Genomic DNA, 15,625 nt, shown 5'->3' on the forward strand with positions numbered 1-15,625 from the left:
GTGTGTTAATTCATAGTTTATTTTATGTATTTACTATTATTCAACAATGTAAAAACTACTAAAAATAAAGAAAACCCCTGGAATGAGTAGGTGTATTGTACTGTACGTGGTTTGTCATCTAGACACTAAGGGGACCTATAGATATGACAGAGTCAGAGGGTATGTGGAGTAATACTGCACTGTAAACGCTACAGTAAGGATTATAGCCAAGCCCTGGTCTTGTGTTCACAAAGTGTCTTTTAAATAATCATGATTTAAAACACTTTGTGAACACAGGGCGTGGCCCTGGCCAGAGAGCTTCTCCTGTGGATGGTTCTCCTAATTGGGAGGGACAGTGGTGTGGAATGTGGGAGGAATAAGAGAGCTTTGGTCTGGGGGATGCCAAGCAACTGTCACACAATGGCAGGTGTCCAAGGTTTTACGGAGCTAGCTTAGCTACCTCTCTCATAGCAGTTGTTATTTCATCTGGTCTCTCTATGTCTCTCCGTTCACCTGGCACACTCTAGTCAACAACACAATATTGACACAATTGCACCCCAGCCTCCCATCAAACCTTGTTAAAACCAAATAAAATGTCCTCCTGCCCTAGGAAAATGCCTGTTTAGATTCATGCGCTACGCTACAATGTTTACTACGAGAAACAAAAATAAACATGTCAGCATGATCATTAAAACCCCCTCTTTCACAGGGCATGGGGATGCTATTTTGGTCTTGCCCTGGGAACCCAGTAACAGGTTTTTATTGAACGGTGGCACCTAGTATGTTATGAGTCATAACTGACACAGTGAGTCTCTACTCTAATCAGGCCAGCTAATCAGCCAGGGTGGGGAGACTTAAATCTCTGGCTAACTACACCCACCACAAGCCACCACATTATATGGGTCTATATGCCATTTGATCTGTTACACAAGCAAATGAGCTCTGCAGAGCTCTACAATGAGGTAGGGTAGCAATTGAAGGAGCAGGCCGGGTGGAGATGTGTAAATTAAAATGATCTCCCCAGACATTTAGCTACTGGACACAGGCAGGGAGCGGGGTTACAGTATATGGAGATATTGGAGTGCAGGTTAGAGTAGGAATATTGAGCCAAGGCTGTACCTTCTCCTGTGGGGATGCTAATTCAGGGCCGGCCCCAGGTATAGGCGACATAAGCTGTCGCGTCGGGCCCCTGGCCACTAGGGGGCCCCCGTCCCAATTTAGTATTATTGTTACATTTTTGTACTCAGTTGGGGTCTCAACTTACAGTTCGAAATATGGTTGTGCATCAGCAGTTTTGTATGTCAGCCAATGACAGTCACTCATAAAACATTTTTTTGATTGGTAAATTAGTCTAGCCAGCTGTCTAAACTTGTATTAATCATGGCAAAAATGACTGACCGGGCATGAAGGGCACGTGCCAAAGGGCCCTTACCAAATCTCTCTTAGGGCCCCCAAAAGGCCCTGTGCTGATTACAACACTTAACATGATCAAATGCATATCAACTACGTCAATACTTCTTCTAAGTAAATGAAAATAAATGAAATACATTGTCCAATGCAGGAGAATCAGATATGCCATGTCCTTATTTGAGAGTAAAAATTGACATGGCAGGATCATGTCTTCTTGTACTATTCCGGATATTAATTGTCTACATTATATAGCCCTAAAGTACTGATTGATATAGCTTCACAATAATGTATTGGGTTTTTTAAGCCACTCCTGAATCAGGGCGGCAGGTGGTTAGAGCGTTGGGCCAGTAACCGAAAGGTTGCTAGATTGAATCCCTAAGCTGACAAGGTAAAAATCTGTCATTCTGCCCCTGAACAAGGCAGTTAACCCACTGTTCCAAGGCCGTCATTGTAAAGAAAATAATTTGTTCTTAACTGACTTGCCCAGTTAAATAAAGGTTCAATCTTTTTTTATCAGCATGTCAGTATTGGAAATCCATGTAAGAATTATTGAATCCCTCATGAATTATTGAAAGCTGGTTTCATGAGGTCCAACAATTCACTGTGCCTCAATTTCAGTTTAACCTCCACATCACCTAGTAAGGGATTAAGTTAACTTGTGATAGACTTCTGGTGAGAGAGTACATCTGAAAGTTTGTTACAATGTGAAGTCCCTTTGGGCCGAGGGGTTTAGTGAACTTTTCAGCACTCTGTGAGGGGGAAAACAGCAGGCAAATTGCTTCGGCACCTTGGCTCGAAACCTTGTGGCATGAAGGAATGGGACAGCACCAGTGAAATGATTGCCAAGGCAATGCTTTATAAAGCCACCATTCAATGAGGAAAACACACACAAACACCTTGAAACTGTCATTAGGTTTCAAGCTCTTTTCTTCTGGCGGCGTGCTCGCTACATTTAAAACAAACATGTCAACTCAGGTGATTAAATCGATGGGGAAACTAATCTTTTGTTTCCTTCGACCAAATGGCATATAAATCCTCCAGCAATCCCCTAAGCAAGCAGAGGAATTCATGAATGCTAAACACAGTTGGATCTTCTACTCCCCTAACAAAGGATTTGCACCACTTCTTTGGCCCGTTATATGTTAAGGATGCTGAGCGGCCAGTTATTCTCCAAATATGAATATCACATGAGGCTTTGCTTATGGTATGATAATGACACAGTGGCGGGATGGAGGCAGCACTCTCTAACAAAGGTGCACTATGTGTCAGTGTTGGGAAGGGAAGGAAACAGGGAGGATGTTTCAGGAAGGGAAGGAACCGATTAATAGTGGAGGGAGTGAAGGAGGGAGGGCTGGGCAGAGCAGACCAGAGATTCTATCAGACATCACAGAGAGAGGACACAGAGCAGGGGCCTGCAAATACACCACGGCCAGTCTGCAAGCTGACACACATAGGAAATCACAGCCAACGCAATCTTGCTGCCCGACTCATAGTGTGTCTACCAACATGTCGTCCAGTCATCACTGTATTCTTGGCCATAGCCACTGTGATTCGGTGTGATTGACCACTGGCTTTATTGGTGGTGTCCTCCGTCATCCAAAGGAGACTTGCTCTCAGTCCTGACTACTACACCACCACATACTCTGATCTGACCCAGAGCCCCCAACCATGCTGCAGCTCAGACTAACACTCATCTCCATAAGAAAGAGAAGCCAGATGGTCAGGAACAACTGCTGGAGAGGCCTGGAGATGAGTGCATGGGACATGCCTGGAGTGCCTGCGCTATTTACCTTGTGCTTCAAGTTACCGCTGTAAGCCCCGTGGAGGGAGTGGAGGGCTGGGGGTTGTGGGTTTCGAGGGAGGCCCGCTGTCTGCACCTGGCGTCGGGTTACGCCATAGGCCTGGCAGCCACCGTGCAACTCCGCTCCGATCTGGGGTGTCAAAGCTGAGGCCCTGAGCAGGCAGCGTAAACTTGCAATTCATGGAGTGCCACAGGGAGAGCGGCAATGTCCCAGGGGTGTCATGATACAGGGCTGCTTTTCACCCTGTCCCCCAGTCCCCAAGCCCCTGTGTCTCTCCCTAAACTGGGTCCAGCCACGGGCTTCAGCCAGCCTCAGTGCTGCCTATGGACACCCGGACCCGGTGGGGCTGCAGCAGACAGACAGATAGACAGACAGGCAGGCAGACAGACAGGCAGACAGACAGACAGCTCCTGCCTTCACAGAGAGGTGGATACATGACCACCCAGGGAAACAGTGACTCCCCTGGGACAGTTATTAAACTGTCATTAAAGGGAGTCAAGGCGCCACAACGACTATCAATCTACTAGCAAGGGGCGTGATCATTAAGTGAACATTAGCAGTGTGAGGAGCTCAATTACTGCCCAGCGGGAGCCACTGCGCTAGTGAAAGCCCCCCGGCCGCTCGAGGCTTCCCCACTGATCAACACACACACAGGGGAAGGTCACAATTTCCTCACACCATAGGGTGCCCATAGCCCTCCTTACTCCCCCCAACCCTAGGAGAGTCAGTGACAATAAGGCAGGTCTAGGGCATCCAGCTCAGTGCCAAAGGCAAAGTCTCTTTCCCCACTCCTCCCAGTGTGGAGCTAGAGCATCAGGTTATTAACATGGGGGTTTTACTGCCAACACAAGGGGTTAAGTACAGGTTGAGCCACACAAAGCCCTCGGGGAGAGCAAGCGCCTCAGCTAAATCCTCCCGTAGCTGTCACGGATGGCAAAGCAGCACTGACACAATGACCTCAGCCGCCATCCAGTAGCCCGGCCTCTGATTCCTCTACATGCATCACGTACTGCACACACACCTTGCCTGATCTGAGCAGGCCTTGCCAATCAGGCACACACATATCCCTCTTGCACTGTGTGGGTGTTCTGCCCGAAAGCTACATTGGAATCTGTGCTGTGGGCTATTGGTCTCGTCATGGTTCAGTAATAATGGGCAGCAGCCTGGTGCCTGAGCCTTAAATGTGCCCCAGATTGCAGGGTGCACGTAGTAGGCTAGTGGTGACGTGATTGGAGAGGTATACCCTGTGGTGTTGTGATGTTATTACGCTTCACGCATGACTGGCTCCACACAAAAGGCTCCGGTCCATCAACTAAACCCCCGGTAATCCACTGGTTAAATATTTCTGGGGATAGCTACCTTCACAAACAAAATGACAGATGCCAACATAAGGCCCACTGCAATCTGGGGGATTTGATGATGATGTGTGAAAGTGCTAGTATTTTTTTAATAATTAAAAAAAATCTTTGTTACCCCAAAAAAATCCCAATGTGTAAAATAAAACCAACAAATCAGATTATTCCCATCCAACTCTCCAGTGGCTCTCCAAAATGAATTAAAACATCCTCAATCATTCTAAATCTTTCAGAACCATTCCCCAGATATGTCATGGTTCCATCTAAAACATGTAAGCAATGCCCCCTGTCCTTTAACTAGACAGCTTAACACTCTAAATCCTCATAATGTTTGCAGTAAATCAGCATCCATCAGGAGCCATGTTGTAAAGCCATCTGAATGAGTGCCAGCACCCCAGCCACATGGAGCCATGTTGTAAAGCCATCTGAATGAGTGCCAGCACCCCAGCAGAGCACCCACATGGAGCCATGTTCTAAAGCCATCTGAATGAGTGCCAGCACCCCAGCAGAGCACCCACATGGAGCCATGTTGTAAAGCCATCTGAATGAGTGCCAGCCCCAGCACCCCAGCAGAGCACCCACATGGAGACATGGAGGAGCAACCACTCCTCAAACTCTTTTTCAAATCTGATGTTAAACCTAACTCTAAACTTAACCACACTGCTAACCGTATGCCTAACCCTAATCCTCAAATTAAAACCAAACAGCAAATGTTTGTTTTCATCCATTTTTACAATATAGCCAATTTGGACTTTGAGGTGTTGGAGTGACAACCCCCAATCCAACGCCTCAATAACAACCAGCGATAGTAACATGCAAATGAGCCCCCTCATGCCAGGATGAGGCAGACATAGTTATGAAACACACATGGTTGCACAAAGACCTACAGTATCACCTTGAGAAGAAACAGGTTTTCATAATGATCCTCATAAGCTTGAACACCAATCTTTATCTCACATACGCCTGAACAGAAGTCTTGAAATGATCCGTAAATCACTTTACAAGTATTATGCAATATGACATTTCACCATCTTGCCTTACTCATATTACTGCAAACCTAATGACTACCCCGTTTACATTTGTATCCACTGAGTAATTTCCAAGCACCATGTGTCAGTGTCATTCCTGCTTGTTGGCCCAAATTCATCCTAATGCATCCTATAATTAGCCGTCCCCCAAACAGAACAAACACGATGGAGACATGAGAAAGAGAAGAGGAAGAGAGATAAATAATGTTTACTTACCCAGAAGATGAGGTTGAAGAGGAACATCGTGTACTTCAAACAGCAGAGACAGCCCCGTGCCATGTTGCACTTCTTGAATTCTAAAAGGAACACAAAGGATAGATCCAGGTAAAAGACCACGTATTTGCTGCCTTTGGGCGCCGTGTACTTGTTATTGCTGCTCTTGTCTCCTCCGATGTTGACGCTGGCATCGGCCGCTGTCCCAGCCTGCCCCTGTGCGGCGGAGGCGCCACGTGGCCCCGTGGAGCCGTAGAACGCGCCGGCGGTGAAGCCGCGGCCACCGAACGGGCGGCCAGATGTAGAGGCGCGGGCAAAGTCAGAGTCGCGGCTATCCACGGACGGGCTGCGGTGAATGGCTGACTCCTCACTGCTGGACTTCTCCATGCTCTGGGGCTGTTGCTGCTGCTGCTGAGGGGCTCGCTACTGTTACACACTCTACCATGTCTCAGAGATGAGAGGACAGAACTCTCCCACTCTAACCTGCTCCTCTCTCCCTCTCTGCTCTGTACTGATTCTCTTCAAGGCCAGACAATCGGAATGTTTCTATATCAGAATCTTTCTACCTCCCCAACACAGGTAAGTGAGAGGAAGGAACGACACAGGCGCTATTCCCAGCTCTATGTGTCTTCCGCCCAATGCCCAGCGTCTGCTCTCATGCTCTTGAGTTAGCCATGCAGAGAAGCCCTAGTCCAGTGAGAACCATTATTACCCTGACAAGTGACGGCAGACTGCGTCCTTGAGTCGGTAAGTTTCAATAGTGTCCCCTGGATCTCCTGTCCTCTCCACACTGCTGTGATGTTTGCCGTGAGAGCAAGACCCCCTGTGACTCTTTCTCTCCTGCTGTCAGCTGCTCCACTTCTTCCACCTGGTTCACTTCTCCCTGCTGCTGACCTCAGGTCTGCTTTTTGCCTGGAGCAGTGGGAACTTTTACCCCCCTACAAAAACACAATCCTCTATCTTTTTTTCCCTCTCCGCTTCTTCTCCTCCTTTCCTGCACTCTCTCAGTCCTCTGCGCTTTGCGCTCTCCAACGTGCTGACAATACACTCTCTCCCACTCCTTCTCTCGCTCTGTGCTCTATGGTATCATTCTGCACTCAGTCCCCTGCTCTCTGCCTGTGCTCTCATTTGCAGCGCTGTGGCTGATGTGTGCTATTATCGGCAAGCCACATCTAACGGGCATTCCCAATCCTATCCCCCCTAAATTAGAACACTGCCCTCATTCCCTCTCCTCTCTTTGCCTCGCCTCGGCCCCTCCCCACTGCTGAGGGAGCAACCAATTAGGCGGCTGCAGGCAGCCCGTTGATCCTCCCCTCCTCTCCGACCATGTAATAAGCTGATCGTAGCACTGCTTTGCCTATACAAGTTCAGCAATTTCATCTGTGCTGCCTGCGCGTCAGGGGGTCCAGGAGGCCATTCATTAATTCAAATATCATGAGGCCAGAGAAACGTGTCGGAGGAGGGTGAGCGGAGGGGCTAGGTTCATATTAATATCTGCACGGGGGGAGGGGCTTTTCCTGTCAGTGTGAAACATATCACATGAAGATAGTGGAGTTGGCCAGTGCTCTCCGATGCAACCTTCAATCCTTCGATTTCATTACGACACTTGCTATATTCACACCCTGTTTTATTTACGCTTCTATTTATTATTCGCTTATGTTTACGCCTATATTTGTGAAGAGCTGGCTATAATGACATCAAAACGCTCTCATAATAAGGATGATTACTGCATGCAGACTTGCAGGGTACTGTATCTCTGCAGCCTTGTCACAAAGTTGTCAGTTGCTCAATACCTGCTTGCTCACTGCCATGTAAGGAGCACCGATAAATTGGCAGGGGTTCTGCCTTTGGAATTATGGCACCATTTCAAGCATGGAAATGGGAGAGGAGCTTAAAGATACTCAGAGCTATCCTATGGAAGACAAGGGTCAAACACAGACTGTCTCAGTTGTTTCACACACATATTACAGCTCCACGGCGCTCCATCCTTATGTTTATCTAATTTGGTTTGAAATTCACTCCCCAGATGACTCAATGTGAATGATCTGTGAACAATGAGAAAATGCATTTAGCCTGATAAGATATCAACCCCCCCCCCACTGAGAGAGACGACGTTTCCTTTATAGTGTACATATGCTGATGTGACGAGATGGGGATGAAAGATCTGATACCTTTCGATACAGCGCTCGCGCTTCCTTTACTTGGATACATCTTCTCTCCCCTCAGAGAACTACTGCACAAACAATAGCAATACCAGCACCGTAACACCCACTTACCTAGCCCTTTCACAAGGTTGGGTTTGTGAAAACAGCCGAGTCTTAACTCTACACCTCTGCGCTGTGGTAACGATCCCCCCCCCCCTCTCTTTCGGCAAGGCGAGGTTGAGTGCTTGTGATGGCTGCAACTCTGAGACAGATGGGGCAGAGTTTCAGCTGAATGGTCTTAAGGTAAACCCAGTACTACCTTATATACACAGAGCTACACTAATCCATGTCTCTGGTGTTTATACGACGGGGTAGACAAAACCCTCACAAACTTCCAGAGACGCACCATTGAGAGCAACCTGTCGGGCTTTATCACTGCTTGGTACGCAACCCAGCCCAACGCATCACCAGAGGCACAATCAGCCACCCGAGCCACAGTCTGTTAACCACACTACCATGTAGAAGGCAGACACGGTACAGGTGCATTAAAGCTGGAACCCAGAGACTGAAAAACAGCTTGTATCTCTAGGCCATCAGACTGTAAAATAGTCAACACTAGCCGACACCCACCCAGTATCCTGCCCTGAATCTTAGTCTGTGTTACTAACCGGCTAACACCCAGTACTCTACTCTGCACCTTAGAGACTGCTGCCCTATGTACACAGTCATTGAACACTGATCACTTTAATAATGTTCACATACTGTTTTACCTACCCGCTTTATATGCACAGTATCAGTCAAAAGTTCGGACACACCCACTCATTCATGGGTTTTTCTTTATTTTTTACTATTTTCTACATTGTAGAATAATAGTGAAGACATCAAACCTATGAAATAACACATATGGAATCATGTAGTAACCAAAAAAGTGTTAAACAAATCAAAATACATTTTACATTTGATTCTTCAAAGTAGACACCCTTTGCCTTGATGACAGCTTTGCACACTCTTGTCATTCTCTCAACCAGCTTCATGAGGAATTCTTTCCCAACAGTCTTGAAGGAGTTCCCACATATGCTGAGCACTTGTTGGCTGCTTTTCCTTCACTCCGCGGTCCAACTCATCCCAAACAATCTCAATTGGGTTGAGGTCGCGTGATTGTGGAGGCCTGATACTGTATTCTAGTGGCTCATCCTATATAACAACTGATGTACACATCTTTCATATTCATATAGTGTCTTCAGAAAGTATTCAGACCCCTTGACTTTTTCCACAATTTGTAAGGTTGCAGCCTTATTGTATAATTGATTAAATTGATTATTTTCTTCATCAATCTACACACAATACCCCATAATGACAAAGCAAAGATTTTTTTTTTTACTAATATACAGTCGAAGTCGGAAGTTTACATACGCCTTAGTCAAATACATTTAACTCCGTTTTTCACAATTCCATTTAATCCAAGTAAAAAATTCCCTGTCTTAGGTCAGTTAGGATCACCACATTATTACTGTGATTATTATTATTATTATTTGACATGCTGGTCATTTATGAACATTTGAACATCTTGGCCATGTTCTGTTATAATCTCCACCCGGCACAGCCAGAAAAGGACTGGCCACCCCTCATAGCCTGGTTCCTCTCTAGGTTTCTTCCTAGATTTAGGCCATTCTAGAGAGTTTTTCCTAGCCACCGTGCTTCTAAACATGCATTGCTTGCTGTTTGGGGTTTTAGGCTGGGTTTCTGTACAGCACTTTGAGATATTACATTTAACATTTACATTTAAGTCATTTAGCAGACGCTCTTATCCAGAGATATCAGCTGATGTAAGAAGGGCTATATAAATACATTTGATTTTTTATTTTAAAGAATGTTAAATAACAGATTAATAGTAGAGAGAATGATTTATTTCAGCTTTTATTTCTTTCATCACATTCCCAGTGGGGAACATACACTGCATTCCCAGGTTTACATACACTGCATTGCCTTTAAATTGTTTAACTTTGGTCAAACGTTTCAGGTAGCCTTCCACAAGCTTCCCACAATACGTTTGGTGAATTTTGACTCATTCCTCCTGACAGAGCTGGTTTAACTTTAAGTCAGGTTTGTAGGCATCCTTTTCAGGCACACACTTTTTCAGTTCTGCCCACACATTTTCTATGGGATTGAGGTCAGGGCTTTGTGATGGTCACTCCAATACCATGACTTTGTTGTCCTTAAGCCATTTTGCCACAACTTTGAAAGTATGCTTGGGGTCATTGTCCATTTGGAAGACCCATTTGCGACCATGCTTTAACTTCCTTACTGATGTCTTGAGATGTTGCTTCAATATATTCACATCATTTTCCTGCCTCATGATGCCATCTATTTTGTGAAGTGCACCAGTCCCTCCTGCAGCAAAGCAGCCCCACAACATGACGCTGCCACCCCCGTGTTTCACGGATGGGATGGTGGCTTCGGCTTGCAAGCCTCCCTATTTTTCCTCCAAACATTACATAATGGACAAACAGTTTTTGTTTCATCAGACCAGAGGACATACTTGCGTACCATTGTTTGGCCAGAGGAACGTGGTACCTTCAGGCATTTGGAAATTGCTCCCAAGGATGAACCAGACATGTGGAGGTGTACAATTATTTTCTGAGGTCTTGGCTGATTTCTTTTGATTTTGCCATGATGTCAAGCAAAAAGTCACTGAGATTGAAGATAGGCATTGAAATACCTCCACTAGTACACCTCCAATTGACTCAAATTATGTCAATTAGCTCATCAGAAGCTTCTAAAGCCATGACATCATTTTCTGGAATTTTCAAGCAGTTTTAAAGGCACAGTCAACTTAGTGTATTTGAGCTTCTGACCCACTGGAATTGTGATACAGTGAGTTATAAGTGAAATAATCTGTCTGTAAACAATTGTTGGAAAAATTACTTGTGTCATTTACAAAGTAGATGTCCTAACTGACATGCCAAAACTATAGTTTGTTAACAAAACATTTGTGGAGTGGTTGAAAAACAAGTTTTAATGACTCCAACCTAAGTGTATGTAAACTTCTGACTTCAACTGTATACAAAAAAACTGAAATATCACATTTACATAAGTATTCAGACCCTTAACTCAGTACTTTGTTGAAGCACCTTTAGTAGCGATTACAGAGTCTTCTTGGTATGACGCTACAATCTTGGCACACCTGTATTCTTCTCTGCAGATCCTGTCAAGCTCTGTCAGGTTGGATGGGGAGCGTCATTGCACAGCTATGTTCCGGTCTCTCCAGAAATGTTAGATTGGGTTCATGTCCGGGCGTTCGTCTCTGGCTGGGCCACTCAGGTCATTCAGAGACTTGTCCCGAAGCCACTCCTGCGTTGTCTTGGCTGTGTGCTTAGTGTCGTTGTCCTGTTGGAAGGTGAACCTTCAACCCAGTCTGAGGTCCTGAGTGCTCTGGAGAAGGTTTTTTATATCACATATTTCTCTGTACTATGCTCTGTTCATCTTTCCCTCGATCCTGACTAGTCTCCCTTTCCAAATTCACTGTATCCAGCGGTTCTTCCTGTAATAGTTGCGTCATACTGCAGCACACCTTGCGGGCTGCCACAGAATTCTATGGCACGTCATTTAATTGTCAGCCATTGTTGCCATTATCGCTAGTTAGGGCTAGTTTGACCACCAGAGGGCATCTTTGAGAAGTATTTGATAGTCTTTAATATTGGCTGTAACAGAGAATTGAAAATATTTTTGTATACAGTATGGGATTGATTTTAAGAAATGTAGCTTAATTAATTAGATTAATATTATGGTGTTTCTATTACAATACATTTTTTAAAAACGAAACACTCAGAGTTTCTGTTAGGACAATATGGTGCTGTACAACGTGATGGTCGGGAGTAGGATACAGTACTAAGCGCATAACATTTCCACACCCTAATTGTAGTCTAACCAATACCCAAAAGGAGATTAATTGAAAATAAAAATCTCATTGATTTATACACTTCCAATAAAAAGTTTTGACACACCTACTCATTCATGGGTTGTTCTTTATTTGTACTATTTCCTACATTGTGGAAGAATAGTGAAGACATAACAATTATGAAATAATATGGAATCATGTAATAACCAATAAAGTGTTAAACAAATAACCAATAAAGTGTTAAACAAATCAAAATATATTTTAGATTTTAGATTCTTCCAAGTAGCCACCCCTTGCCTTGATGACAGCTTTGCACACTCTTGGCATTCTCTCAACCAGCTTCACCTGGAATGCTTTTCCAACAGTCTTGAAGGAGTTCCCACATATGCTGAGCACTTGTTGGCCTTTTTTTTCTTCACTCCGCAGTCCAACTCATCCCAAACCATATCAAATGGTTTGAGGTCAGGTGATTGTGGAGGTCAGGTCATCTGATGCAGCACTCCATCACTCTCCTTCTTGGTCAGATAGCCCTTACACAGCCTGGAGGTCTATTTTGGGTCATTGTCCTGTTGAAAAACAAATGATCATCCCACTAAGCACAAACCAGATGGGATGGCATATCGCTGCTGAATGACGTGGGAGCCATGCTGGTTAAGTGTGCCTTGAATTCTAAATAAATCACAGACAGTGTCACCAGCAAAGCACCCCCACACCATCACGCCTACTCATCCATGCTTCACAGTGGGAACCAAACATGCGGAGATCCTCCGTTCACCTACTCTGCATCTCACAAAGACACAGTGGTTGGAACCAAAAATCTCAAATTTGGACTCATCTGCCAAAGGACAGATTTTCACCGGTCTAATGTCCATTGCTTGTGTTTCTTGGCCCAATCAAGTCTCTTCTTCTTATTGGTGTCCTGTAGTAATGGTTTCTTTGCAGAATGCCAAGAATGCCAAAAACTGACATCATGGCAAAGGGTGGCTACTTAGAAGAACCTAAAATCTAAAATTTACAACGTGTTATTTCATAGTTTTGATGTCTTCACCATTATTCTACCATGTAGAAAATATTAAAAATAAAGAAAAACCCTTGAATGAGTAGGTGTGTCCAAACTTTTGACTGGTACTGTATATATATATATATATATATATATATATATATATATATATATATATATATATATATATATATATATATATATATATTCCGGACTTTTACATTGCCCGATCTGATGTTTCTTAATTACATAATTGTTATTTGGGGGGTTTATGTGTATTGCTGTGTATTCATAGGTATGTTGGAGCTAGAAATATAAGCATTTTGCTGCACCTGCGATACCAGCATTCCCACTTTCCTCTGGTGGCCTTAATCAAATTGTTTACCTAAAATCAGTTTCCGGTTTCAGAGTGCAGTGCTCCTCTCTCCACGGGCAGCTGTGTCTGTGACAGACTATTCTACATGCCACATTCAACTTGAATAATAATCCTTAATGTCAGCGTCACTGTTCACGTAAGCCTGGTGTGGGATGAGAACGATGAAAGTGGTCCCACACAGATAGCTGAAGAAGCGTTGGCTCAGCTCCTGTGTGTTGTCTGATCACAGCCCGTCAGGCCCTTAACTATTAATTCAATACGTTGTGCGTCAGTAGCCGCTACCTCATAGGAGGCCATGCATTTATCAGAGAGCTATGGGGGCCCTTAGCTAGCATGTGAGTGTGCTGCTGATGCCTCCACCCGACACAAGGGCACGTTCGTCCTCTTACTCCCACGTGAACAGATCCCAGCTGCATTCATCGCCATCGACTCAACAGAAGAGAACCAAAAGGCATGGGGCTCTGAAGTCCTTTATTAGACAAGAGCAAGGTTGCAGCAGAGCAAGGTTGCACAGGGTTTCTTCATTTGAACTTTCTCTGATGCTGAATAAACCTGGCAGCTCCTTCGATACGTGTTTAAAAGAAAAACTGGAAAGCGAGCTTGGAGTTCAGTAGGAAGATCCATCCTAGAATACTCATTTTCAGGGCTCCTCCAGCCAAAACACTACTGCTTTTCTATCATGGTATGAAAGAGTATAACATAAAATCTAAGTAAAAGTGCCCTGTGGCTGTGTCAGGCAGAGTAAATATGAAACAAACAACATTGATTCTGGCATGTCTGTGTGGAGCTCTATTGGAGTAAAGCTTATGTAGTCTAGCCAACACGGCACCATCGCCAGCAGAACAGAAACACGGTGGTGGGTGGTGGGCTAGTTCTATTTAAGAAGCACTTCAATAAGTAGACCAATAGAGCAAAGTCGTCTTAGGTTTCTTCTTAAACCTATTGGGTGAAATGATAAAGAAAATATAAATCTGCAGGATTAAGACTCTGGACTCTAAGAGTTTCTTAATGTGGAACAGTATCTAATAAGATAGAGGACAGACCTTTAATCATTCGGCAAGCATCCCTGGCAACTGCACATGTACAAATTAGATGAGTGTGATCATCAACCCATACCTATACTGTAAAATATGGTGGTGGATCTTTGATGTTATGGGGCTATTTTGCTTCCACTTGTCCTGGGGCCCTTGTTAAGGTCAAATGTATCATGAACTTTACCCAGTACCAGGACATTTTAGCCAAAAACCTGGTTGCCCCTGCCAGGATGCTGAAACTTAAACAATAACCCCAAGCATACATCAAAATCCCCCAAAATGTATAATAATTGACCACAAAATCAACATTTTGCAATGGCTATCTCGGTCCCCGGACTTGAACCCCATTGAAAACCTGTGGTTTGAATTGACGAGGGCAGTCCATAAGTGCAGACGAAGGATATCAAGGATCTGAAAAGATGTTAAATGGAGGAATGGTCTAAGATCCCTCCCAAGGTGTTCTTCAGTCTCATAAAACATTTTTAGGTGGGAATAATTTTGACCCCTATCTTTTTGAGAAAAAAATAAATGATTATGTGTTCAAATAAATCTCTTTCTCTGAGCAGCTGTATTAGTATTAAGAATATAATTTTCAATCTTTTTGGAGTATAACATTTAGCTCAGTATTTTTAAAATGTATTTTATACAGTCGTCCCACTGAATATGTTTGAACTGTGAATGTCTCATGATGGACTGAGTGTGTGAATGGATTAGCACTCGTCTATGTTCTGGCCCCCATAAAGAAAATTAGAATTAAAAACAAGTTCAGCCCTGGTTTGACCGGACTCTTGCAGAGTTACTCCACCTCAAGAATTGCATTCGGCGAAAGGCCCGGCACACGCATACTCAGGCTGACTTGCTCTCGTTCAGGCAAATTACAAATAAGTGCACCCAGGCTATCCAGAAGTCCAAAGTTAGTTACTTTAAGGAGCAGTTCTCTCTCTGTGGGTGTAACCCCAAGAAGTTCTGGAAAACGGTTGAAGACCTGGGGAATAAACCCTCCTCCTCACAGTTGCCCATGTCCCTTAATGTTGATGATGTGGTTGTTACTGACAACAAGTGTAACAGAATAACTTTACGTCCGTCCCCTCGCCCATACCCGGGCGCGAACCAGGGACCCTCTGCACACATCGACAACAGTCACCCTCGAAGCATCGTTACCCATCGCTCCACGAAAGCCGCGGCCCTTGCTGAGCAAGGGGAACTACTACTTCAAGGTCTCAGAGCAAGTGACGTAACCGATTGAAGCGCTATTTAGCGCACACCGCTAACTAAGCTAGCCGTTTCACATCCGTTACACAAGCACAAGGCTGAGCTCTTTAATCACCACTTCATTAAGTCAGGATTCCTATTGGACTCAGCCATGCCTCCTTGCCCGTTCAACAT

General features: G+C 44.5%; 1 protein-coding gene across 3 annotated transcripts in view; it reads right to left on the reverse strand.

Annotated features, from left to right (window-relative positions):
• tspan9a (tetraspanin 9a) overlaps window positions 1-15,625 on the reverse strand; it is a 292,652-nt gene that overhangs the window by 99,794 nt on the left and 177,233 nt on the right. For 2 of the 3 annotated variants that reach the window (XM_046310828.1, XM_046310819.1), the window contains one exon: window positions 5,791-5,870. In XM_046310828.1, coding sequence (XP_046166784.1) covers window positions 5,791-5,853 — 63 coding nt within the window. In that variant the 5' untranslated portion in view covers window positions 5,854-5,870. Of the gene's footprint in view, window positions 1-5,790; window positions 7,001-15,625 lie in introns of those variants that run through there. The other variant, XM_046310812.1, reaches the window with a different exon arrangement.

This window comes from Oncorhynchus gorbuscha, linkage group LG02 (genome assembly GCF_021184085.1).
Source record: "Oncorhynchus gorbuscha isolate QuinsamMale2020 ecotype Even-year linkage group LG02, OgorEven_v1.0, whole genome shotgun sequence".
Classification (NCBI taxonomy): Eukaryota; Metazoa; Chordata; class Actinopteri; order Salmoniformes; family Salmonidae; genus Oncorhynchus; species Oncorhynchus gorbuscha.